Source organism: Aythya marila, assembly GCF_965140915.1.
Source record: "Aythya marila genome assembly, chromosome: 1".
Classification (NCBI taxonomy): domain Eukaryota; kingdom Metazoa; phylum Chordata; class Aves; order Anseriformes; family Anatidae; genus Aythya; species Aythya marila.
Genome location: NC_139042.1, coordinates 145663896 through 145689186, shown reverse-complemented (window position 1 = coordinate 145689186; position 25291 = coordinate 145663896). Strand labels below are relative to the sequence as shown.

Here is a 25291-nt window from a genome sequence, read left to right as displayed (position 1 = left end):
TGCACATTGTATTGACACTTATTTTGGTAAGACTAAAAATACTGTTTTGAAGAAGGAATGTCACCAAGTGAAGGCTTATATCCAAGAAGCCAGCATAAATTCTATGGCTAACAATCATGACTCTCTTGGCAATGAACTAATTCTCTGGATGGTGAACTTACAACCCACTTAGAGCTTTGCCTAGTATGGTTCAAGACAGTATGAAGAGGAGATCCGTTCTACAAATGCAAAGTGATTCCACTACTGATCACAAGAAGGGCAAAGTAAACAGGGAGAAGTTTAAAATTACTAGTTTAGGCGATTCCAATTTTAAGACTTCCAATCTAACCCAAGTCTCACAGACTTTATATGTTTAGCTGCATTTATTTTCAAATGTAACTTTGCAGTGATTTTAGGAGAAAAATGTATATGTTTAAGAAATTCCTGTGTTAAATGTGTATTGAATGTATTTCTCTCATTTTTTTTATGATTAATGTCTAAAAAACAAAGTTCTTACATGCATACAGGCTTCTAGGAGTTGGAATTAAACCCGAAAAATGTAAAAGAAAAATAATGAGGGCTAACACAGTCCATACAGCTTTTAAGGTACATATGATAGCATAGCTAGAAAATTGCATGAGGTATGTTTTTTTTAATTCCTCGATGCATGACTGAGAGATCTGGTATTAGTCACTAATCAGATAAAAAACATTCATAATTTGGGCCTGAAGCTAACCAGTGAGTAGGCATCTAGTAAAGACATATATCAGGTAGAAGGGGAGAAAAGTCTGAGTAAACCATGCACTTTATGTAACAGGGCCTGTAGAGAAAGAGGTAAGTGTGAAAGCTTTTCTGCTTCAGTGATAAGGTAGGAGTAGGGAAAACATAGGCAAATTGAAAGACTGAATTTAGGTAGTACAAATACGGAAACTGAAGTGTCTGGTAACATTTAAAAGAAAAAAGGTGGTCACAGATTGGCTCCTTGATGCATTATTCAAATATTTAAGTAAGTAACCAGAATATTAAAAATGTTTCACCAGATGCATTAACTATTTAGTCTGCCTAAATAAGGAAGATATTGGATTTAACTTTTTATTTAAAAAATCCAAACCTCCTTACCCTTTTTGCTGACTGAAAATTAAGCATTGAAAAATTTTACACATATACTGGGAGCACTTACAAAGCAATGCAATAGCACTTGACAATTTGTGCCTCTCAGAGAATTTTTCTTTTATTGTATTAGGAGAAGGAACATCGACAAAACCATATATATTTCAAAGCATCTCAATTTATATGTGAAATCAATAAGGATTCTGACTTGAAAGAGTATAGATTTTTATTTCCTTGCAAATAATATTCTAGCTATTTAATTTAAATACCATTTAATCCCCGTTCAAACTCTGCAGATCATAGAATCATAGAATCATTAAGGCTAGAAAAGACCTTCAAGATCATCTGGCCTTCTTGGCCAACTGGGCACAATGCTGGCTCATGTTCAGGTGAGTAACAACCAACACAGAATCACAGAACAGTTGAGGTTGGAAGGGAACTCAGAAGGTCACTTGGACCAACCCCCCTGCCAAGCAGGATCACCTAGAGCACATTGTGTAGAATGGCATTCAGGTGGGTTTTGAATATTTCCACAACTTCTCTGGGCAACCTATTCCAGTGCTTTGTCACCCTCACAGTAAAGAAATTGTCTCTCGTATGGAACCTCTCAGATGGAACTTCCTGTGCTTCAGTTTGTGCCCGTTGCATCTTGTCCTCTTACTGGGCACAACTGAAAAGAGACTGGCTCCATCCTCTCGACACCCTCCCCTCAGATAGTTATACACATTGATGAAGTCTCCCCTCAGTTTTCTCTTCTCCAGGCTAAACACGCCCTGTTCTCTCAGCCTGTCCTTGTACAACAGCTGCTCCAGTCCTTTAATCATCTTCATAGCGCTCCTCTGGACTCACTCAGGTAGTTCTATGTCCCTCCTGTACTGAGGAACCCAGAACTGGACACAATACTCCAGGTGTGGCCTCACCAGGGCTGAGTAGAGAGGGAGGATCACATACTCCCAGATTCTGTTCCTCTGCACAGCTTTCCAGCCACTCTGCCCCAAACCTGTGGCACTGCATGAGGTTGTGGCCAAAGTGCAGGATCTGGCACTTAGCCATGTTGAACCTCATCCCATTGGTCTTTGCCCATCAATTCGTCTGCAGGGTCTTCCTACCCTCTGGCAGATCTCCACATATTTAACATTTCAGTGTTCAGAAATATAAAGAAAGCACAGAAACATCATAAGCTGTATAGCAAGCTCATAAATTTCCTTTGGCCATGGAGTGCCTCCTCTTTGCCATTAATGACACCATTACTACCTTCAAACACTGTTGTGCTTTTGCATACTGTTGCCAGACTGGGTACACTCATCCCAACTCTAGCTGCAAGGGTGTTTGGGCCGATGCTTGTCAGAGGGGGTTAGAAAGAGCGGCTGCCTGTTAACAGTCAAGCCTGACTCACATAACAGGCCGCATGCTCCATACGCAAAACATGTGGTTTCAAAAAAACAACCAGATGCAACCACCAAGTGCCAGCCTACTAATTAATTATCACACACTTCCTTTTATGTCTCGCCGCTCATGTTTTGGAAGTATTATGGTAATTATTCACTGCATGTTTCAGTGCCTGGGGCGTTGAAGAAGAGGTATTGAGACGCTCGGTTGGGTGAGCACAGACACTCAGACACGCTGCTCCTCGGGCAGCAGGGATGGAGGAGCCCAGGACACAAGCCCCAGGCCTCAGCAGGGCCGCGGGCGCTGGGTGAGGTAAGCGCAGCGCTGCCCGCGCCTCCATTTCTCGCCCCAAGGCCCGCAGCTGCTGGGGCGCGGCGCAGGCCCCGTCACCATGGCAACCACCGGGCCGCCGAGGGCGGGGCGAGGCTTCGGGGATGCAGTGCGCACGCGCAGTGCCGCTTCCGCCCTCATCCCGTCCCCCTGCCCGGTATCTCCGGGCCCGAGGAGGGGGCGGGGTGCTAAAATTAGACACTTGCGCAGAACGGGCTACGGAGGGAGGCGGCGTGCTGCGCATGCGCCCCGCGCCTCCCTCCCCCCCCCCCCCCCCCCCGCTCTGCCCCCCCCCACTCCCGCGTGGGTGTCGCGGAGGGGTGGGCAGGGGACCGGGGGGGCTCGGATGCAAACCGGAAGCGGAAGCGCCGCGCGCCAGTAAACCGCTGCTCGCTCCCTCCCTCCCTCCCTCCGGCCGGGCGGCTGCCGCTGGCCCAACCGCCGCCGGGCCCCATCCGCCAACGGCCACAACCGCCCCAACCGCCACCGGGCCCCGGCCCTGCCCCGCCCCGCCCGCCCGGGGGAGGGGCTCCCGCCCGCCGCCGCCGCCGCCCTCGTTGCTGCCTGGAGGCGCTGCCGGCCCCTCGCCGCCTCGCCCGCGTCTCTTCCCTGCCCGGCGGCCGCGATGTCCGACAAAGAGTTCATGTGGGCCCTCAAAAACGGGGACCTGGATGAGGTGAAGGACTACGTGGCCAAGGTAGGGAGGCCCGGGCCGGCGGCGGGCTGCTGAGGGGCGGAGGAAGGGGTGCGCTGGGAGCCTTCAGGGGCCTCCCCGCGGCTGCCCGGGGGTCCGGCTGGGGCGGGCGGCGGCCGCAGCCCATGCGGAGCTCGGTCTCTGCGCGGATTTCCTGCGGGGCCGGGCATCCAGGCCGGGCTTCCCCTCCCCCTGCCGGCGGCACGCTCCGTGTCTCTGCTTCCTCCTTTCCGCACCCGTAGCCCTGCGCCCCCCGCCGACCCCTGGGCCTGCTCCCCGGGGGGCTTGCTGCGAGTAAGGGCAGCGTCGTGACTTGACAGGCGGTGTCCCGGTCCTGCCTCACTGAGCTCATGTGGCTATGCATATGTGTGGCCTCGGCTTGGTTATCCTCTGCGTGCCTCAGGGCTCGTCCTTAATAGGGTGATGCTAAGCTGCCAGGTGTGTTGGGGCTTAATTCATTAACCTTCTGTCAAGTGTTTTGATATCTAGCTAGGGCAAGTGCTACAGGAACAGCAGACACCTGTGTAATGGCTGAAATAATCTTCACACACATCCTCATATTTGGAGTCTGGATTCCATCCTCGATTGCTTACAGTTGTCAGTGAGTTCTGGGGGAAAAGAGCTTCTATATAAAGACAAAATTCTGCTTCAGTCAGTCTGTAGTGTTCAGGAATATTTTGTTTACAAGCTTACATCAGAGCAGATGTTCACAGGCTCTTTGGTTTACGTGTAATTTAGCTGTAATTATTTAGATCTCTGAACACACAAATGGTTGTCTTCAGGAACTCGACGCATGCTGACATACCTTCTGATGACTGAAGTTCTTCCTACTCCACTTGTCAGCTTTGGTTGAAAGTTACCCAAACTTGTAGCACTCTTGGCAGAAAGAAACATGTGCAAGTACTTCCAGCTGCTTTAGTGCAAAGTCCAACAGCTTAGCTTGGATAGTCTTCTCTGACAATTTCAGCTAAGCTCCTGGACTTTGCATCAAAGTGGCTGGGTGCTCACATGCTCTGCTCTATCTGCAAAGTGCTAGAGGTAGTAATGAGGAGTAATATTATTATCCTGCTTCAGCCACTTGTTAATGATCACGTAGCTCTCTTTCTTTGTAATAAAGTTGAATGCTACGTTGACGTGTTCTTATTTCCTCTCAGCTTTGAAGGCCTCCAAAATGTTTCAGTAGAAGATTTGGATTCCTGCTACAGCTCTTACAGGAATTGCATATATGCATACCTAGAGAAATTGCTGCATGCTCGTTGGTAATGGATTCTTCTGTGTTTGTTGCTCACACAAAGAGTCTGGCAGTAGTCATCTTGAGTCAGTTTATATCCACAAGGTTGTTGCAATACTTTTTAATAAGACTGGTTGTTTGAAAGTTCTGACCCTTCCCAAATGGCTCTGCAACTGATACAGCAAATGGATCACTCTTCATCTACTTCAGTATGAAGTCAAATATGGAAAGTTGTTTGAGCCAGCCTGGTGGATGCTGTAGTGAAGATAAAGGGCATCTTCTACCTGTGCTAATAAGTTAGAAACCTTTAAAAGGGAAATTTGGTTTAAGGTTAGACGATTACAATAAAAAAAGCCTACAGTCCTTGAAACTTACATTTTAGAATGGTTTCTAATGTAGAAGGTGAATAAACTATGGGAATTTCTTTGTGGTCAAATCTCATTTGTTCTTTTCCCTCACTTGCAAATAAGTCCTTTTTCCTCAGCTGTTAAGCATCCTACTTTCCAGTAAAACAAGAAATATAATGTTTTATTTTTCAAGCGCTATGTTTTCCTGACAGATGGTGGACAGGTAAACCTTTAGTGTGATTTCCTGTGGAAACTTAAAGAGCAAATTTTGGCTGACTGTATTCCTTGCTAATGGTTTGTTAATCTTTTTTTGGTCAATTTCTCATAAGTTTCACAGGGCAGATGTTTCCAAAGGTAGTTTTTTTTTTTGTTTTTTTTTTATGAAACTGAATGAAGTAAAGGGAGATCCCGTAGGGAGGAAAAGAGTGCAAGGGTGACAAAAGGGAGTTAAGGGAGTACAGGAAAACTCTAGAAGCCTTCTGACTGTAAGAAAAGCCTCAGTTATTTCACATTAGTTCCTAAATTAATGAAGTATGTGAGTTCAAATCATGCTTTGATAGCTACAGTTCTCAGAAAAATACCTTCATTCTGTGTGTTCTCTTTTTGAGTGTCTTGCTTAGCAGTTATGTAGCTTCTTCCTGCTGCTTTCCTGTTTTAAGTATGATTTAATGTTTTGGAATTTTGCTAGAATTATAAGCTTTGTAGTGGTAGAATTTCCTCTCCCAGCAATGTGGGAGGCAGTCTTCTTACGGTCTTCACCTTCCTAAATTTCTAACTTTCTTATCTGTTTTCCTGGAACTTTTGACTTCCAACTTCTTTTTTCTTTTTTCTTTTTAGTTCTTGTTCTAGTGTTATTTTCCCATTACTTGAATGGATACAAAACAGCTTATAATTGTGTGGTTTTGCTGCCAATTACATCATAAAGTTTTTTGACCTTTGATTTTGTTCAGTATCTGAGTGGCAGGTCTTGAAGTGGTAACCAAATGACCACTTGTGATTTAAAAATAATAGTATAAAAGGGCGTTATCAGTGAGGTTTTGAGGGTTGAACTCTTAATAATCATGTATTTTCTTCACTTGTGTGTTTTAAGCTACAAAGGTTTTGTATTTGGAATTATTAGCATTTCTTTTATTTCATCTCAGGTATGATTAGTAGGTATGGAGAAAACCATAATCATTCAGATTCAAACATAAGTGAAACTCAAGATATGATGTGAAAACCTTTATTTTCAGTGGCATGGTTTGTTCTCTAGAGAAATTTTCTGCGATTTCAATGGTTCTTAGACAAGCGAAGGGTACAGAGGCAAAAGGAAGAGTCTCCATTTGCATTTTATGTGTTGTTTTTTTTTTTCTGTGTGAAGAGATCTTGTGTTCTCTTAAGGATATTTTCTTCAGAAAGAACATGTTCTCACAAACAGTAGCTCTCATGGACGACAATGAAACAGGCAAATGCGACCTAATATTTCCTTATAGCTCTGCAAAGAAGTTCTTAGTGCTTCTTATCTGTGTGTTTTAGAAGTCACAGCTGGCTTCTACTTGATAAAAATATGAAAGATGATTTGTATGGTTTTAAGAGTTCTATGAGACTTCATTCTTTTCTGTAGGAAATATTAGTCTCATCGTTTCTAAACTTGTAATCATATTAACTTTTTATGGTAAATGTTAATTTCTACTGAAGTACAGCAGTTAGTGTGTTATGCTAGCTGATAAGTATAATGTCATCTATGTTTATGATGACTAGATTAAAAAGTATTTTTTACTGTTTGCTTTCTTTGATGTCTTCCTTTTGAATATAGCCAGCATATGTTGCCTTCAGAAGTATCTTTGCAGGGCTAGAATTGAAGGAATTCTGTGCTCTTCCCACATACATCCACTCAAATTTTTAAAATTCCACAAGAAAGCAGAAGCTTTCATATGAACAGATGAATCAAATGTGCACTCAAATGGGTGAGGAGGACCCACGCAGATTAGAGAAATTTGATTCCCTCAGGGGAGGGAACAGAGGGTAAAAAAGTACCAGTTAGAAGAAGAGCAGTCTATATTAAGCCTGCAGAACTTTTTATCGTGAGTGGTATTTGCGCTTTTCCCTTTCTTTATTCTCCTTCCCCATTAAAATGAAGTAAGTTATATAATTGCGTAAAAAGACTCCTCTTTTAACATGTACCTGTAAGTTTTCCAGTTAGCAATAAGACTTCTCAGACTAAGTAGAAGTTACGTTCAGTCACTGGGCACAAAGACTTTCTCCAGATAAACTTGTATTTATAAGAGGCTAAAATGTTATTTTCCTGGAGTAATTTCACTTTCCATGGCTTAACTGAGAATTCCTCAATTCATGAGCTGCTGTAATCCCCTACATTGTTGCTTCTTAAACGTAGCACTGCTTACAGATGAATTTGACCAATCAACTAACCTAATACTATAAGAAGGTAGGACAGTGCCGGACTGGAAGTACCAGTTTTTTGCTGCTAAGAGGACAGGGAGGTTGAAATGATGGTAGGCTGAGAGTAGAATGTGTTTGGAAGACACGTGCTATGCTATGCTGGCCTAGTGGACATTTCTGATGGGGAGTCTTCATTTTAACTTCTTAAAGAAAAGAGAAAGAGAGAAAGCTAGGAGACCCTCAATAATTCAAATGGTTGGAAAACAGAGCAACCACCTATACATCCTTCACAAAGTTGTTATGCTATAAAAATTCTTGTACTTTGGGATATAAAGATGTTTGATTGGATATTTTGTGAGAAATGGAGAGAAGTTGACTGCTGCAAAATTAACTGGAAACACTAAAGCAAAAAAACATAGTTCAGAAATTAGAAATACTCTTTTGTAAAAAGGACAGCAGTCAGAGGTATATTTAAAGTCTGAATGCTGTGGAGGGGTAAGAGAAGAGACTTAAATATGTCTGGGAGAAAAATGATTAGCAAGGAGAAATAGTTTTTTTTTTTTTTTACTTTTGATGACTAGCTTCTATTCCTCTGAGTGTCAATTGATATTTCTACTCCTTCAGGAGCAAACTAAATGAAAACAAACATTTAAATAGCCACTAAATATGGGTGGATTACTTCAATTTGTTTAACCCTATTGCTAATGCACTGAAATCTACGTTAGCTGAATGTGTAAAGAATACTGAAGTGTACTTCGTTATTATGGCTAAATTGACAGCCAGTTTGTATCTAGTATGGAAACAGTTGCTTGGCTTGAAAGTCTTGCTGTTTTAGAGTGAAGCGTAAATGCTCTGTGATAGTTGGGCAAGAACACATCAGGATTAGCACTGACCTGAAGCTGCTGGTCTGGGGCTATCCCCTGTAGAGCTGTTCAGATGCTTCTGTGATGTAGCTCCCCAGTGTTGTGCTAATACTTGCACTGTGTGGGTTTGTCTCTGTGGAGTATGCTAGGCCTTCTGTTCATTTTCTCATGATTACTTTTGAGTGTGCTGGAGTGTGATCACTTAAGATAGTATAACTAAGCAGTAAAACAAAACTGAAATTCGGTGTTCAGTTTGCTTTGTCAATTTGATTATAATAATCTAAATCTTTCATTTGTGAAACAAGACCATCGTGCACTACTGAATGGTATAGAAGAGAGGCTGTTAGCAGGCTGCATATTCGTGATAGTTCTTAACTAAATTGCCATGAATATACTAGAACAGTTTTCTGAAATACATAGCGTGGCTGCTACTTTTTGGTAGTGAGTACAGTGAGATGTATGAGGTCAATGAAAACACCGTCTCAGGGTGGCTGATTAGCATCCCCAGTGGGATTCAAAAGAGTCTGAAGACATGTGACATGTCACAAATATTATTGGTTCATGCATTGGTTCTTTAAGTACTTGTATAGGAACATCAAGGAGTAACAAACTCACCTGGTACAAAGAGCATCTGTTTAGGAACGTGTATGGTGGGCTTTGGTTGCAAACTGATTTTCAAATTGGTCAATTTTTGAATGTCTAGTTCTTAATTCTTTTGGACTACAGGTCAGAATCGTAGAATATCTCAAGTTGGAAGGGACCCGTAAGGATCCTTGAGTCCAACTGGTCAGCACTTACTGTTCATGTGTAGGAAACAGTTCTGGAGAACTAGCATTAAGATATCTGAAGTTTAGCAAAAGGGACGTTTTTGAAGTTGAATGTGTTGTCCCCACTGAATCTTACCAATTAAGATAACATTAAAAGGAGAAATAGGACAAGTATCAGGAAAGTCATACTGACTTAACAGAGAGTGAATCAGCCAAGAATAATATTTTCCAGGGGAAAATAGGGTCTATTAAAATATAAACTTGGAATTGTAGTGGAATGTATGACTCACTGACAGGATGGATGTCCCAGAATTCTCTGATCTGTCCATTTCATGAAGATAAGGGTATAACTGATTCTGAAGCAATTTTCACCTGAAATATAAATGGAGATTTTAAGAATCTTAACATGTCTAGAACAGCTAGTTATAGCGGTATTGTTGATGTCAGGGCCTGTGATTGTTCTGTTCAATCAGCTGGGTTCTGCACCCTGAAGCTCTTGGTCACTTTAAGAGATTGCCAAAGTACGTGACCTATGTAAGAGTGTTTTTTCCCTGCCCAAATTAAAAAAATCAGCTCTTTCTCATTTGTTTGTGTGGGCTATTATTATGTTGATGTGCTCATTCTGTATCTAATTGCTCTTTGGAAAAAAAAAAAGATATCAAGACCAGTTTTTAATAAAGCATTGAATTTAAATGTTTGCTGCTGGAAATTTTTGTTAATATATTCAATTCCACAAATGAAAGAAAATTGCCTCTGCTGCGGATAAAATATCTTTTGTCTGAGGTAGTCTCTAGCACATATATCACTAACTACAACACTATAGATTAGGAATATGTTATGAATAACAACCAGAGAATTCGGTGGTGTTCAGAAAATATTTACTTCTGGTACCACTGTATTTCTTCTTATCCTTCCTCATTCTAAGCCCATTTTTCCCTCCTCTATTCTTTTTTTTCCCCTTTAAATCCACGTTTTTCAAGCCTAGGTCTTGTATTCTGATTTTGTTAGTTGTTGATTGCAACAGGAGGGCACATGGAAGATGAGCTAAGCTTTCTTAAAACCAAAGAGAAGAGTTTTGCAGTGGTCTGTATTATGTCTGCATTTGGAAGAATGGGTGGAAAGTTGTGTTAGCTGTGAAGGTTAGGCACTTGAATGTTGACTTGGATACCATGGAATTGGTGAGTCATGCAAGGCTTATGAGTAAAAATACTGAATGAGTAGAGCTTGTAGTAGTGTCAAAAAGCATAGGTAAGGAATCGGAACATGAAGGTCAAATAAACTACCCAAGTTTAAGGAGAACGTACTGGACTCATAAATACAGGCTTTGCAAGTACAAGAATTCTTATGAGACTAAAAGTCTCTGTAAAGATGCATATAGAAGTCAGAAGAGAAAGTGGAGGAAAGATAAAGAAAGCAGGGGGATGTATCAAATTATATTGCTTAAGTCGCATATTTATTTCTGTATGTGTCGCTGTGTTCTTAACATTTATGTTTTTTAATATTATGCTCGTTTCAGCTTCTGGATATGTGCCCAGACAGAAGTGTGAATGAAGTTACTTTTGCCTAATCTGCACACTTCCAAAGTTGAAGGTTTATATTAAGTTGTTCTTAACTTATCTTATTCCCCTAGCAAGAACTTTATCTGGGATGTTATTTTTACCTGCCAACACCTTTCTGTGGAAAGAGGTAGTTGTTGCTTGGATATGAAGATCTGTTACTAAGACAAAAGTGTTAACTGAAATTAAGTGCCAATAAGTGATCAGCTAGTTATATAATGATTGTTTTTCTTAAAACTGCTGCTTCAGCAGTTTTAACTAATTAGTTTTTTTCTCCCTTAGCTTGTGAGGATGGGCAGGTACAAATTAGCACAGCTCATATTGAAGAGTTTGCAATTATTGCATGCTTGAGATGCTAGTAGTTGCTGAAGCCAATGCTAAAGCCTGTGTTGATTGCAGCCACCAATGGTAAATTCTGCAATCATATGGCAGAGAGGAGAGGGGAAACAATGGTTTCCTTTCAGTGTTTAGGGGATTATTCAGGGGTGCTGTTCCATGCAGTGAAGGTTTGTAGCTCTCTGACTTGGAAAGTAATCAGTATTAATGAGTCGTGTTGAACAAGGTACTGTTCTTGTTCAGTTGTTGGTTAGATTGGAAGGTACTTGTGTTTTCTTGTTGGATTTTTTCCTTAAAAAAAAAAAAAAAAAGTTTGTTCTGAAAGCAGCTGACCTCCTGATGAGGTAGAGCAGGAGGGGAAAGAGAAACATGATCTTGTAAATTCACTATTATAATGTATATGCACTTGAATGTGACTTTAAATTAGTTCATGGGACTTGGATTTTAGTACTTTTTGACACTTTGGCTGCTTTTATGGTCTTTGTGTTCTTTTATTAGTGTTTTATAGTTTGATGCAGATGTATAGTACAACACGGGTCATTGCATTTCTCTGAGTGAAGTATTTTTGTAGCTGCAACAAGAATTATAGTACAGTCTAGCTTTTTGTCTTTGCTTATATACATTTGCTGCAGCTTTTAGTGGTTACAGGCCAAAAGGGAAATGGTGAAATCATTTTACTTAGCCTCCAGCTACACTTTGAAAATCAAATAGAGTAATTGCACACAGTGGCTAATAAGCTGAACAGACCAAAACATCAGTAGAAAGGTTTTCTGGAGATTTGCCTGTCATACTTCCAGACAAAGTTCAAAGAATATTCAGATGTGTATCTAATTACAGAGTCAGTTTATAAAACAGAACTGTGTGCTCAAAGTTTCTTATGAGCTGAGATAAAGTCTTTATTGTTGAATGACTGATACTTTGTTTGCTCAAACTCCAGTAATTTATGAAGATTCTTTTTAACACACTTGTGGCCTATAAATTAGTGATTAGCTTCAGGGAGGAAAGTTGAGCTAGAAGGCCATTTGAGACAAAAGAGAAAGAGCTGTCTATAGAACAGTTATCATCAGCATCTCTCTTCTAAACGGACTTCTTAACAATGCTATGAATATAAATACTGTAATACTGTAGGCAACAAGTGTTTAAAAAATATATTTGTTCAAAAGCACTTCCAATACTCAATTCAGGTAATGTAATTAGGAGGAGGAGGAAGTTTCAAGTCCTATTTACCAAAAAAAAAAAAAAAAAGGAAGGGGAGGGGGCGTGGGCCAGGAGAGTTCCTTCCTGTGAAGTGAGATCTGCATTTCTGTTTGAGCACACCCTGTATAAAGAATTTTGCAGGATCCTTCATATTCAAGTAAGGCTTGGGATTATTGCTTCCTTGGATTCTTAACTTTTCAATACCTTCAATAATATTACCTATCTCTTTAGGTAAGGAAGAGCTGTTATCATGGCTTACAAAAATAAATAAATAAATAAATAAAAATTTAGATTCGACCTGTAGTAAAGCATTATTTATGTTAGCTAAATTTACCTTGGGCATAGTAGCTCAACAAACAGTATATACGCTTACATTCAAGGTTTTTATTTTAGGAAACCTAATTCATGAAAAAGATCAAAGGTTTCTTTAAGAAGAATAAAATGTCAGTCTTCAGTACAGTTCTTGTGACAAGCTAGTAGACCTTATGGTTACTAAATCATTTTCATTAATAGGTGAGACCTAAAAAATTAGCTTACCTTTTGTAGATGGCTTATTTAAGTTAGTGTAATATTGCTATTGGTATATTTTAATAAAAAAACATTGCCATAAAGTTTAATGCCCCAAGTATAAGTGGTTTACAAAGGCATTCTATGAATGTTATACACGTTTTCTAAGTATATGCTGCATGTATTTCATGGATTTATGGTTCAGCATTTATTTCATGCACTTAAATAGCATTTCTGATCAAGCTTTTACTTCCATTGCATTGTGTTTTTTCATGATTTCATTTCATGAATTATTTAACCAAAAGTCAGTGTTAATTATCAGAGCTTTTGGAACTTTATTATTAATACTGCTTTTTATATTTTATGTGTTTTTATACATTTCTGTATGAAGGCAACGTAAACTCAACATGTAGGCATTATTTTTCTCTGTTAATGAGATATGAATACTTGTAAATAAGCTAAGCTAAACTTTGTTGCTTTGGGTTTGACAGAACATTTGATCTTGCTTTGGACATATCCTTTGTTTATATTCTGGAGAAGGAAGTCATGCATTTGATGTCTAGCCCCAGTTATAAAGCTTAAATTTGGTACCTTTTTAAACTACAGCAATTAATTCTGGAAGATGTACTCATTTTCCCACTTAGCCTGTCATATTTTCATGGTGGAGTATGATCTTAACTTTGAGAACTCAGGATTGTTGTCGTGTTCTTTTTTCTTAAATTATTGATAGTAGATTTTAGATCACACAGAAATTAAAATACCAAGCTGGCATCAATGGAACCTGAAACTCGGTAGCTGGGCGCCCCTACTGTTCTAGAAGGAAAACGGTAATTTCCTTTGCATTCTTTGGACAACATCATCAAGAATTTAAATACAGATGCTGCTGATGTTGGTGCTCGTACAACAACTGAAAATGCTTTCATTCAGGGGTAGAAACTAAGTGGAAATTGGATAATAATTGCTTTTAGACTTTCATGACCATTGCTCTAGAAGTTAACCAGGTCTAATGATGGAAACTTCTTGAATGCCCTTATTGAATCTCTAAACGGTTTTATATTTTAACTTTGTGGTATCAGGAAAGGAGGTGAAGCATGTTATGCTGTTTCTTTATCTGTCCAAGCTTGCTTTCAGAATACCATGACTAGATGATCTGATGTATTAAGCTTGAGTTAAAGTCATGTGAAACTACGTAAATGGGTATTTTGTAGAAGATTGTTCTGATTTGATAATGTCATCCTTTGTCAATCTGATAGTATAGTAGTGAATTACCTGCTTTCTGATTCAAATGTGGTTCCCGTCTTCTGTTTAGCAATCACCCTGGCACCCATGTGAGCTGGAATATTTTTCTGCTTGATACACCATTGAAATGGTAAATCTTCCAAATCAGATCAAAGTGCAACAGTGTTAAAATATGGACTTCGGCCAATCACTTCTGGAGGGGAAAAAAAAGTATATATATTTTTTTAAGGCCAGCTCAGCATTGCCTGTGAAAATGGACACTGCACTGTATTCCATGGATGCATAATTAACACATCTTTTCAGAGCAGACACTGGTTTTATGCCAAGTGAAGGCATATGGTGATAAGTTTTGGTTGTAATACCTTACAAATTGTTAAATGTTTTTATTTTGAGTTGTGTTCCCTGTATTCCAAATCAGGTCTGATAGACAAGCCCTGGTTCTGTAACTAAAGCACTTTAATTTTAATTCCAAATTCTAACAATTTTTCTAAGCAAAGAAAAAGACTTACTCAGTCATTCATAGTTCATAGTTCTTTTCTATGGTTGGCATCCTGTAGACCTCTGCACCAAATCTTTTGTTAGGAGCAATAATACCTCTGTCTGCAGCAGCTTGTTCTGTCAGAATTAGTTGCTGCCATTACCCAGAGCTGTTACCTAACTAACTAACTAAAAGACAAGTACTTTTGGACAAAATGTTTTAATAGGAATTCATAAAAGCTAAGGGAGGATGCAAAACTTTCCCTTATATTCTTGTTTCATCTTGCTTACTAATGCAAATATTGAGTAGTTTCCACTGTTTTTAACTCAAGTCCTAAACAGTTAAGGATTGAGGGGAGAGCAACTACTTTCAACGATGCAAATAGCTGATACATCTACAAGGCTGGGATTGTAGCACATTTCTAGAAGCTCTTACTAGAAAACAGTAGGTTCGTTTTTGTTCTGCAGAACAACTCTTTTATCAGGTTTGTTTGTCTTTCAAAATGCTGATAAAACAACGAATACAGATGGCTCAATAGTGCAGTTTGTTTCTGGAGTTGTCGTTTTGACTAAGAGAAAGAGCTCCAGATTGCATTTGAATAAAGTGGATAAGCTAGATATTTGTTTACCACTAACAAAACCTGAAAAGTAAATTAGTATACAACCTTTTTGTTGTCTTAATCAAAAATAAGTGGAAGAGTGCTTATAAAAGCGTCTCTGAGTATTTTAAATACCATATAAAGATAGGCCAAATCCAGCATCATGTTCAGAATTCATTTTCTTAACTTGTGTGGACCAAGTATTGGTCGTACCATCAGCAGCTGAGGCATCTATTAAATCAGAACTACATACATCAGTGATAAAGTAGATACCTGTTCTAAACATTTAGACATCTAATCTGTTTGCTCTGGTCCTAGCACTTGCTGCAAAATGTCTACAGGAGAGCAGCTACCTCTCTTGATAAACCAGTGACTTTTATAGGGAACGTTATGCTGAAATTCTTTGAGTTGCAGTTTTCAGCTTGTTAAATACTGAAGCACAGATGGATGTTGTAAGGAAAATTAATAGGAAAAAAAAGACTGGGTTAGATCCAGAGCAGCAATGAAAACTTCACTTGCTACTGATGTCTGCAGCTTCCACAGATTTAACTTTCTGTATTTAAAAAGTCCACTTCTGAATACCTATTAACAGAATTTCGCTTTTTGATAATTTTCTATGGGTTTTTGTGGAGACGCTTTTGCTGTTTATGTTGGTAAGATGCAAAAGATGGAGGTAAAGACAGTTCGTCCTAGATATTCCCCAAAGTGAACAGGGAAGTAAAACAGCAGCTGGGAGAGAATTACTTGTTGTTCCAGGTTATGACATTTTGAAGCAGAGAAATGAAAAATACAGCAGTAGCAAAAAGGCATTTGTAAATCTCCTATCATGAACACAAAGATTACCAGTAGAAAGGCTTAGCTAATGCATCTGCTTCCAGTCTTTAAACAAAACAACAACAAGCTTCTAGATCTTAAATTCTCTGAGTGGAAGCCGGTATCCCACACAATAAATCTAGGTCACTTGCTTCTGTCTGACCACAGTTGTGTGTGGACCACTCCGACCACAACTGGAAAACTACTGGAATGGTCAGCATTTGCTTAACCACTGAGCAGAAGCAGAAGTCTTCCTGCTGCAGGCTGAATGAGACAAGATCACATTAATTTATGTAGTGGACTGAAAATAGGTAATTTCTGAAGATATGAACATGTTAATGAAAACTTGGATCCTACACAAAATTGTTGCAGTTGCCATGGTAAACTGCCTACTTGCAGTTACAATGAGTTGCTTCCTTAGCCTTGGCAGGAACTTAATGTTGGTTTTTAACTGAAGAAATCTGCTTCAAAATCATAAACAAATCACAACACTTACTGTTTTTTACCCCTTCTCTTTTTCTCAAACTTTGAATTATCCGTTACTTAAATATTCACTATTTCTACTCTTAGGCTAAATATTGGCTGGAGCAACAAGGTTATTTTTCCTTGTGAACCAGAAGATAGAGACAAGAAAACTTGAGACTTGGTAATTTCGCTGAGTAGAATATAGGAAACTTTCCTCTTTAGGCCTTCTCTTTTGAGAAGCTGTTTGCTACGTAGTTTTTGAACACAAGTCTGAGTGAATATGGGGACTTTGTATCTTTTTGATACACCGACTTGTGTTATGAGCTGGTTGTTTTATTTTTCTTTCTAATAACAGTTGACAAGCATGTGGAAACTGCATTAGGGTATGATTGTGATGAAATATAGAGCAGCTTATGAAATAGTTCTTGTCTGAAGTGCTAGACTAGTGATTCAGTTAGCTTCAGGCTTCTATTAGGACAGCTGATGTGAGGATATGTTTGCTGTAGCAATTCTGAACAGAGTTTCAGTAATAGATGCAGATATGCAACCTCTCTGCTTTACCCAGCAGAAACTGCTTCAGCTTCGTACTCCATTCCAGTTACTATGACAAAATCTCTAGAGAAAATGGTATAAACAGCTCAGGAGAAGAGACTAATTTGTTGTCCCTGCTGCTTCAAAGTGTTTTGAGGCAGGAAGTCATTTTAATTATAACACTTGAAAACTAGAAATAAGGCTTTGGGAAAAAGTCATTAGTCCTAAGTTATTGAATTCATTTTAAGGGTATTTCTATTGGTGATCTCCAAGGACCTCTGAAAGTGCTTGTGGATTTTGGCCAAATCGGTTTATATCATGGCAGGAATGAAAACTGCTGTTTTAGACTATTCTGTAAGGGGAAAACATTGAGTTGAACTGCAGTGCTACTTGCAAAAACTTGAATGTTGTAGGGTCGCTGAACTGAAGGCCTAAAACACAGACCAGGTGAATATTTTATATAGTGAGCTCTGTACTTGATCTGGTGAGATCTGGTATTGCGTAAAAAAAAAAAAAAAAAAAAAAAGGGCAAAGAAGCCTGACAGCATTATAGAAATATGTATTTTGGAACAATAGATGTCTGCAAATGCAGCTTTGAGTTGAGGTTAGCAGCATGTGAATCAGCTCAGAGGCAGTCATTAGGTGAGAACAAGGATTACAAAATGGAAGGCCTCCCTCATGAGGGAGCCTGAAAGAAGAGCTTTCTCCAGGTGGTTACGTGAGGAATCGGGGCTTTCTGTATGTAAGCCCCAGGAACGTTTCAGTAGTGAGGAAACTGAGGTAGTAGCTCTTGAGTTTTCAGTGATAAGCCTCATCTTAGATCTTACGCTCGTAAATGGTAAAAGTGAATCCTCTTTGTTTGAATTCAGTGTTCAGTTTTAGTTTTGAATCTTTAGAGGAAGTTAATTGAAAACCAGGGTATTTGAGGCTTGAATTCTGTGCTTAAGCAACTGAAAGCTGGAGGAAATCATTAGAGAAGAGCTATAAAACTTTATTCCAGTCAAACAAGATGAGACTTCAGTTTTTGATGGTATTTGAGTATAGATGAGGCAATACTGCAGCCTGCACAAGTACAGAAGGTTAACTTGCTTCAGGGGCCTTTCTTTGCATTCTGAGACCGACTGGTGACAGCATGAGAAACATTTTGTTGAGAGAGCCCTTTCCAGGGCTGTTACTTAGAAACAGCAAACACCTCTCTGGCCAGATAGTTTGAGGAATCTGTAACAGATAAGAGTTACATAGAAGGTGAAAATGAAATGGTCTACTGGAAGGAATGCAGAAACATTGCACAAATGTGCGGGGAGTGGAGGTATGAAAACTGAAGTTCAGCTGTAGTTGAAACTATCAAGGAGTTCGAAGGGCACTAGTAGTATATCGATAACAAAAGGAAGATGTGGACCTACAGCTTAGTGGGGCCGAAAGCCTAGCAATAAAATACTAGAATGTGTTCAGAGGCAAGCGTTTGGGGGAAGTTTGTCTTTTTGTATCAAGGGACAGAGAAGGTTGAGTAGAGGTGCACACTGAAAGTGTGAGAGATAACAGTTCAGCTGAGATGTGAAAAATTCCTGTTAGGGAAAAGGGGAAAATAGTTCAATATCAAGATGATCAAGCCCTGGGAAGGGCTGTGTAGAGAGCTTGCGGAATCCTCTGTCGTTAGGGGGATGCATGGGTGTCAGCTGGGCAGTGTCCTGAGCAACCTGATCTGATTGGACTGATTTTGAGAAGATGTTGGATTAGATAACTCCCTGAGTTCTATTTCGGCCTTAAATAGTCTGTGATTCAATGAGTTAGTAAACTCACAAGCATGTAATATTGAACTGTCCTTATATTTTTAGATTATTAGTCATGTCTCAGGAAGCGTGGTCTTTGAGTTTCCTCTCACTACCTCAAGTATTTATGACCTGCGGGTTAGTATAGCATCTTATGTTTTTAAGGGTAAAGCATGTAGAATAGGGACAAAAGCTGTTGCTTCATTTCATGATGTTTTTGAACTCATAATGACTTCAGAACTTGTAGGATGATTAAAGAAAAAAAGAATTTTTTTTTTTTAGTTGTATTTGCCTTATACTTTGCCTTGTCCTTGAAGACTTTTAATCAAGGGGTTGACATCTGTGTTGTTGGAGAGGGAACTTTTGGATTAAATCAGTCACAGCTGAAAAATAACAGCAGTAAACATTTGAAAATACTATGAACATACAACTGAAATACAGGTTAGGTAGTGAACTTTGGCTTAAATTCTTAAAAGACAGTTACCTTCTAAATAGAATTACAAAGATAGCTAAATGTATTTTTATCTTCAGAGTAATGTGGGGATATTTTTTCAAAAAAGCCTTTTCCTATATAGATGAATTCTGAGGAAAAAAAAGTTATACTGGGGAATGAGTCAGTTTACACCCCGTTATTCAAACTTTGAGGAAAAGGAAGGAGAGTAGTGGAGGAAGATGAATACACAGGAGTTCCCTCATTGTGAGAAAGCAAGACTGTCAGCTAAACTCTGAAAATATGGCTAATGTTTTTTTCCAAGGTTTGGTTTGTACAAACTTATTTTCCCTTAAGAATATTGAGGATTGTGTCACTATTACGTGGTTTTAAAGCTTATGTTATCTGTATTCTACCTAAAAGCATAAAACTTAGTCTTTCAGGCAATGGGTTAGGTGTGACTTCTGGTTGTAAGGAAAGACACTTAACTCATTGGATACCAGCGTAACTTCTTTTGATGTGAAATGTGTCTTCAGATTTTATTCAAGAGCATAAATTACAGTTTAGTTCTCTTAGTTCCATTTTACAAAGTTTAAGTGAAATTGGGACACCTGACCATGGTATTCTTATTTAGAAGAGGATTTCTGGATTCAGAATATCACAAAATAAGAAAGATTTTACCTTTCAGTTAGAGGTCACCTCCATCACTTTTATTGGGAGCATTAGAGCTTATTTAGTTACCTAATAGGGGTTTTCTTTAAAGACATATCATGAAGAACATAAAAAGCAGATGCTGTATGAAAATTCTCCAGTTTTCAATTTATTTTTTTTTCCTGCATAAAATTTCTGGATGATTTTGTTTGTTGACACTATGCACTTGAAAGTGCAAAATCTCACTAACATTGCATAAAGGAATGTTACATGTGATCCTTCCAATAAGGTCACACACGACGATGTGGCAAGGGAACAAAAATGTAAAATATCCGCATTTTTCTGTTCTCTTTTATTCTCAAGTATTTGCCTGTTGTTCCTACACCTGGAGAAAATAAATATTCAATAAATATTCAAAGCTTGAGATGCTGTTTTTCATAAATTAAAATCTAAATATGTTTTGCTACAGATATGTACAGTGAGATTGTTTTGAAATGTTCCTGATAAACTAAAACTCATTAAATGTTTTGGTTGAAATTTAAAAAAAAAAAAAAAAAATCTATTCAATGGAACAAAGGCCTGTGGGAAAGATAGAAAAATATCACATGCTTGAAAGTAGTGTTCGCAATATTCAATAAGATTTTTTTCTAAATTTCATCCAGAGGATTTAAACTTCTCTTTACAATAAGAGGATTTCTTAGTCTTCTTTACCACTCAAACTTCATCAATGAAGTTATTGCTTTATATAAAAGGTCAGAGTTATCTAACACTCTTAAGTATGGCCATCCTTTGTATGCAAAGAGATTGGGGTAATGAAATGGCTTGTATAGTCCATCTTTTACCAGAGTAATCGAGTCTGGCATTACTCAGTAGTGCAGTACCTGTAGTGTGCTTTCCTTCATTTAAAGGACATCTGAGTGCATGGAATCAGGTTTTCTTCATTAAAATTTCAAGGAAGGGAATGCGTGAAGTGGGGAGACAGAGTTATTTCTGCACGATAGGGTAAGTACAGATGGGGATATGGAGTTGTTTCTAAATCTGAAAGAGCATTTTAATGCCATCAGAATTGCAGATACTGCTCTACTAATCCAGTTAACCTATGCAACAGGATTTAATGAGGTCACCAGTTTCAGTTTCTATTCCCGTAGAAGAACTGCAGTGTAAATCCAAGCGACTTACTTCTGTTGTGTTCAAGTGCCAAGTGGTGAATCGGATAAAGAAACAGGTTCATTTGGAAAGATGAAATGATAAAGTTAATTCTAAGATTGATTAGTTGCTACACTGCATTCATTCTTCAGCTACTAATTTTGATGCAGGAGTGGAAAGCATCGAACTGTGACAATGAGTAGTGGTACTGTAACTGTTACACAAGAAGAAATGAGTGCTAAACTAATTGATGAGCCGAGATATTAAGAGCATGGCAGTAATGTTCTAGAGCAAAATTACTGGCAAACCACAATGCCCACATGAATAGCTGGTTCAGCCTCAGCTGGAGTGCCACTGCAAAGTAAGCCTGTGTTTGAAGCATTTGGAGTATGCTGTAGGGACGCTTGAGTGGCACTAGATAAATTTGTTCTAGCTGAGCTGGCCTTAGGTATTGATGCTTTTGAAGCTGACAGGAACTGGGACAGGAGGGAGTTAGTGGGCAGAGCTAGATCAAGGGAGGTGTGGGAATGCAGTCTGTGTATCAGAGCCTACAGAAAATGTAAGGTCTGTTCTAGAGGGTAGCGTCAGTTTGTGGTTAAATAATTTGCCTGGAAAATAACAAGCATTAGAATTTAATTTATGACTAAACTTGCTCATTTGTTGTTTCAATGAGCTAATGTCATAATATTCATTAGAGGCAGACAGTGAAATTTTAAGTCATTGTTATCACTTGGACTGCAAAAGCATAAAGAAATTTAGCAGAACTTATTCAAGGCAGCTGCTAAGGTGCAGACCCTTGCAGGTTATTCTGAAACATCCAGCAGGTATGATAGGAGAGCAGTGTGGTTGTACAGTGAACTCATCTCTGAAGTCTTAAATACAAAGAGTATGAAAAGTAGAAGTATGGGTGTTGAAATCCAAGAATAATGCAGAAGCTTTCCCAGGGTACGCAGGGATGGAACTAGAAAAGCCAAAGCTTCACTGTAGTTAAAGTGGAAAAAGGTATGAGGCAGCCAGGGCTTTTGTGTAAGTACATGTATAGTGGCAAGAAAAGATGGAACAAGGAATATGCTGGCTTGCAGATGATCTAGTGATGATAAGATATGGGGGGGGGGGAGGGATAAGAAAAAAGCTTAGATATTCCATGCAGTTCTTGCCTCTTTCTTTATAAGTAAGCTCTGCTGTCAGGCCTTGTGGGCTCCTGTGCCTAGCTTGGAGTCTGGGTTAGAAGCAGTCTTCTCTGTTTTGGTTAGAGTCAGGGATCATTTAAACTGGTCATCTACAAATCTGTGTGACTGACTGGTGGTGTGCAACCAGAAGCACTGACATCATTGAGGCCTTTTGGTCATCTTTCAACTGTGACCTGTCAGTCATGGGAAGGAATGATGCATTTTGCATGTTCCCATGCAAAAAAAAAAAAAAGGCATGTCATACTCATTTCCCAAAAGGGCAAGAAAGGAAGGTTGGTCAACCTCACTTCATTCCTTGGGAAGTCTGTGTAGCACATCCTCCTGGATGGCTTTTTCAGACCCATTATAGTGGTTAGGAGCAGCCAGCACAGTTTAACAAGGCCAAAACATGCCTGACTAACCTGATTGCTTTCTGTAATTTTTCTGATTTTTTTTTGTCATTCTTGATGGACATAGGGGAGGTTTCATTTGTATAAAATACAAAACTTTCACTATAGATAATTAAGCACTGGAACAGGGGTTTCAACCAATATCCTTATGGATTTTAAGGCCTAACTAGACAGGTTTGACAGCCTGGATTTAATTCAGAGTGGACCCTACTTTAAGCAGGCAACAAGACAGGGACCTGAGTCCTTTTCAACCTAAATGGTTCTGTCACTCTGGCTCAATGGCTGCTGTTCTTTTTTGGGGTTGGTCCTGAGTGATGCTATGTGGTATTTTCATAAATACCACATAGCATCTGAAATAATGGAACGAAACACCACTCAGGTCAGCAGATGACACCAGACTGAGGGGGAATTGGCTGATAACATGGGAAGTACAAATGCTGTTCAAAGGGGACCTCAGGAAGTTAGAGGAACGTGTTGACAAAGCCTCAGATTTTAACAAAGAGAAATACAGAGCCATTCTCTAGGGATGGAATAAGTTTCGTGTGCTAGTGCAAGTTCAGGATTAATTCACTCAGAAACAGCTTCCCAGGGAGAACACAGGCTACATGCACTAAGTTTGCAGTGTGCCCTTTCATTGTTGAAGGCCACCTACACACTGTACTGAGTAACAAGTCCAGTGTGTTTGAGAGAAGAGTCCAACAAGTTTGACAGAAGCAGTTGTTTCCTTCTTGTCAGCACCTCTGAGCCCGCATCTGGAGTAGTGTGTTCAGCATGGTGTTCTTTGCAAGAGACACAAACTGGAGTGAGGACAGAGAAGAGCTATGTATTGATGTTGAAGGGGGGTGGATTTTATGATATGAGGACAGCATTTCTTTAGCTTTAAGGGATGTTAGAAAATGGATTAATATCAGCTTTCTAGTATTAAATGGCAGGGATATAGAGAAGATGGAACTTGGCTCAGAGGTGCTCAGCTACGGGACAGGATGCAGTGGTCACAAAAGAAATTGATTGGACACAAGGGAGAATATCCTTCACAGCAGCAGTGGTTAAGCACTGGAACAGGTGGTGTAAAAGTCTTGAGTGCTTCTGTTTTTCAGCATTGAAGAGAACCTGGCCCCAAGCAATCTGATTAAACTTAAAGGATAGCTCCGCTTGGAGCAGGAAGGTTGTACTAGACGATCTCCTAAGATCGCTGCTGACCTTACTTTTCCTGTGATTCTATTCTGTTACTTCTGACATCTAAGACTGTCATTCAAAATCTTGCACTAAACTGAGATTTTGCATTAAGCATGTTTCCTGAGTCCTTTGATAGAGGTTAGTGGGAGAACTAAGTTCAAGAGTAATTTGGACAGTACTCAAGAAATGAGTTTGAACAGATCTTTGAGGATTTGATTCCACCATTACAGGAAGTTAACGTGATACTTGCTTTCATGATGAACCCTACTGTAAGCTATTTCGAAAGCAGAGAAGACTTTTTAAGTGTTTAGAACTGAGCTTTGAATTTTTATTTTCCTGTATTTTATTGAATGTTGGTAGATAAATTTCAATTAAAGCTGTTACGTAGTCTTTCTAAATGAATACTCTGTAGTTATAAGTGTATGTGAGTTTTCTAAGTAGGACGTAAGATGAGTGTGTTGTAAACATCTTTTATTCTGTCTTGTGTAGTAGCTGGAGATTCACAGAGAGGCTTTTCTTAACCTGTAATCAGATTTTAGTAGAGGGGATTAAAGTAGATACCTGTTAACTGCTGGTTCTCATGTTTCATGTGTTGAACCAGTTTTTAATGTTAGTAAGTAGTTGGTGCCTTAGGTCTTTGATCAGCAAAGAAAAACATTATTGATGTGGCTTACGCCAGACTTAATCTCAAACGTCTGACTAAGTGAACTCAATGTATTCTGGGAAGTTATTAAAAGAAGCGATTGTTTCCCTTTGCAAGGGCACATTCCTTTCCCCAGATTTGCACAAGCATTTGCACAATTGTCAGTGAATTTGTAGGTCCACTACAGAAAGTGGAAATAATTTTCCTTCAGGAGCAGTGTGGCCTTTGAGGGAAGGTATATTTTATTTTGAAGTCGCTATGGCTCTTTTTTCATTTCGATTTGTGTCCTTCAGAGTACCCTTAGAACTATTAATCTTGTTTCTGCTGTGTTAGACTCCAGAAGATGACAAAAATAATCTTATAAAACTTCCTGTGAGAGCTGTTGGGATGCTTTTTGGCTAACATACATACGAGATTACTTTCTGTGCTATTTCCAGTCTTGGCCTGTTAGCAGGGCTTGGCTGAGCTCTTCATCTCATTCTGTTAACATAATTAGCCGTGTCTTCACCAGAGCTGCCTTAGAGAGGAGACCCAAGTCTTGACCTTACACTCCAACTTTCTTCATATCCTATGAAGATGTGAATTGGGATTTGGAGCTTGTTGCTATAGCTACAATACATAATTTCTTTGCAGTTATGAATATTTGAATTTTCTAGTACCGATTCGTGCAATTTGTAGACAATACTGTATGGATAAAACATGTTAGCTGTGCAAAATATGGTCTGTCATGGCTGACCTCTCTGAAACTGAGAACCCATCTCCCTACAAGTCAACATCTCTACCTGGCTTACTAACCAGAATACTTCAAATGGAAGAAGAAGAAAATTCAATGTGGAGTGCTCATCGACTGAAGACAAAAATCAATACTCACAGGGCTGTATGTTTGAAGTTTAAAGGATAACAGCATCTTGTTTAGATGATCTTTGACAACATTATCTGGGATGTTAGATATGTTCCACGTCACTGTCTAGCCAAGTAAAAAGCTTATTGTTGCAGCTGTGGTGACTGCTGTCTTTGGCAGCAGCCTACTGCCAGTTTGAATCATGAGGGTTCAAGCAGTCTTTTGATGTTCCCATTTTATTGGTGAT

The 25291-nt window shown here is 39.3% G+C and overlaps 1 protein-coding gene across 1 annotated transcript in view; it reads left to right on the top strand.

The window, feature by feature from the left end:
* The first annotated feature begins 3136 nt into the window (after window positions 1-3136).
* Window positions 3137-25291, top strand: part of MTPN (myotrophin) — a 42236-nt gene continuing 20081 nt past the window's right edge. Inside the window, exon 1 of the mRNA XM_082775268.1 lies at window positions 3137-3505. Within this exon, the coding sequence (XP_082631394.1) occupies window positions 3434-3505 (72 nt within the window). The 5' untranslated portion in view covers window positions 3137-3433. The remainder of the gene's footprint in view (window positions 3506-25291) is intronic.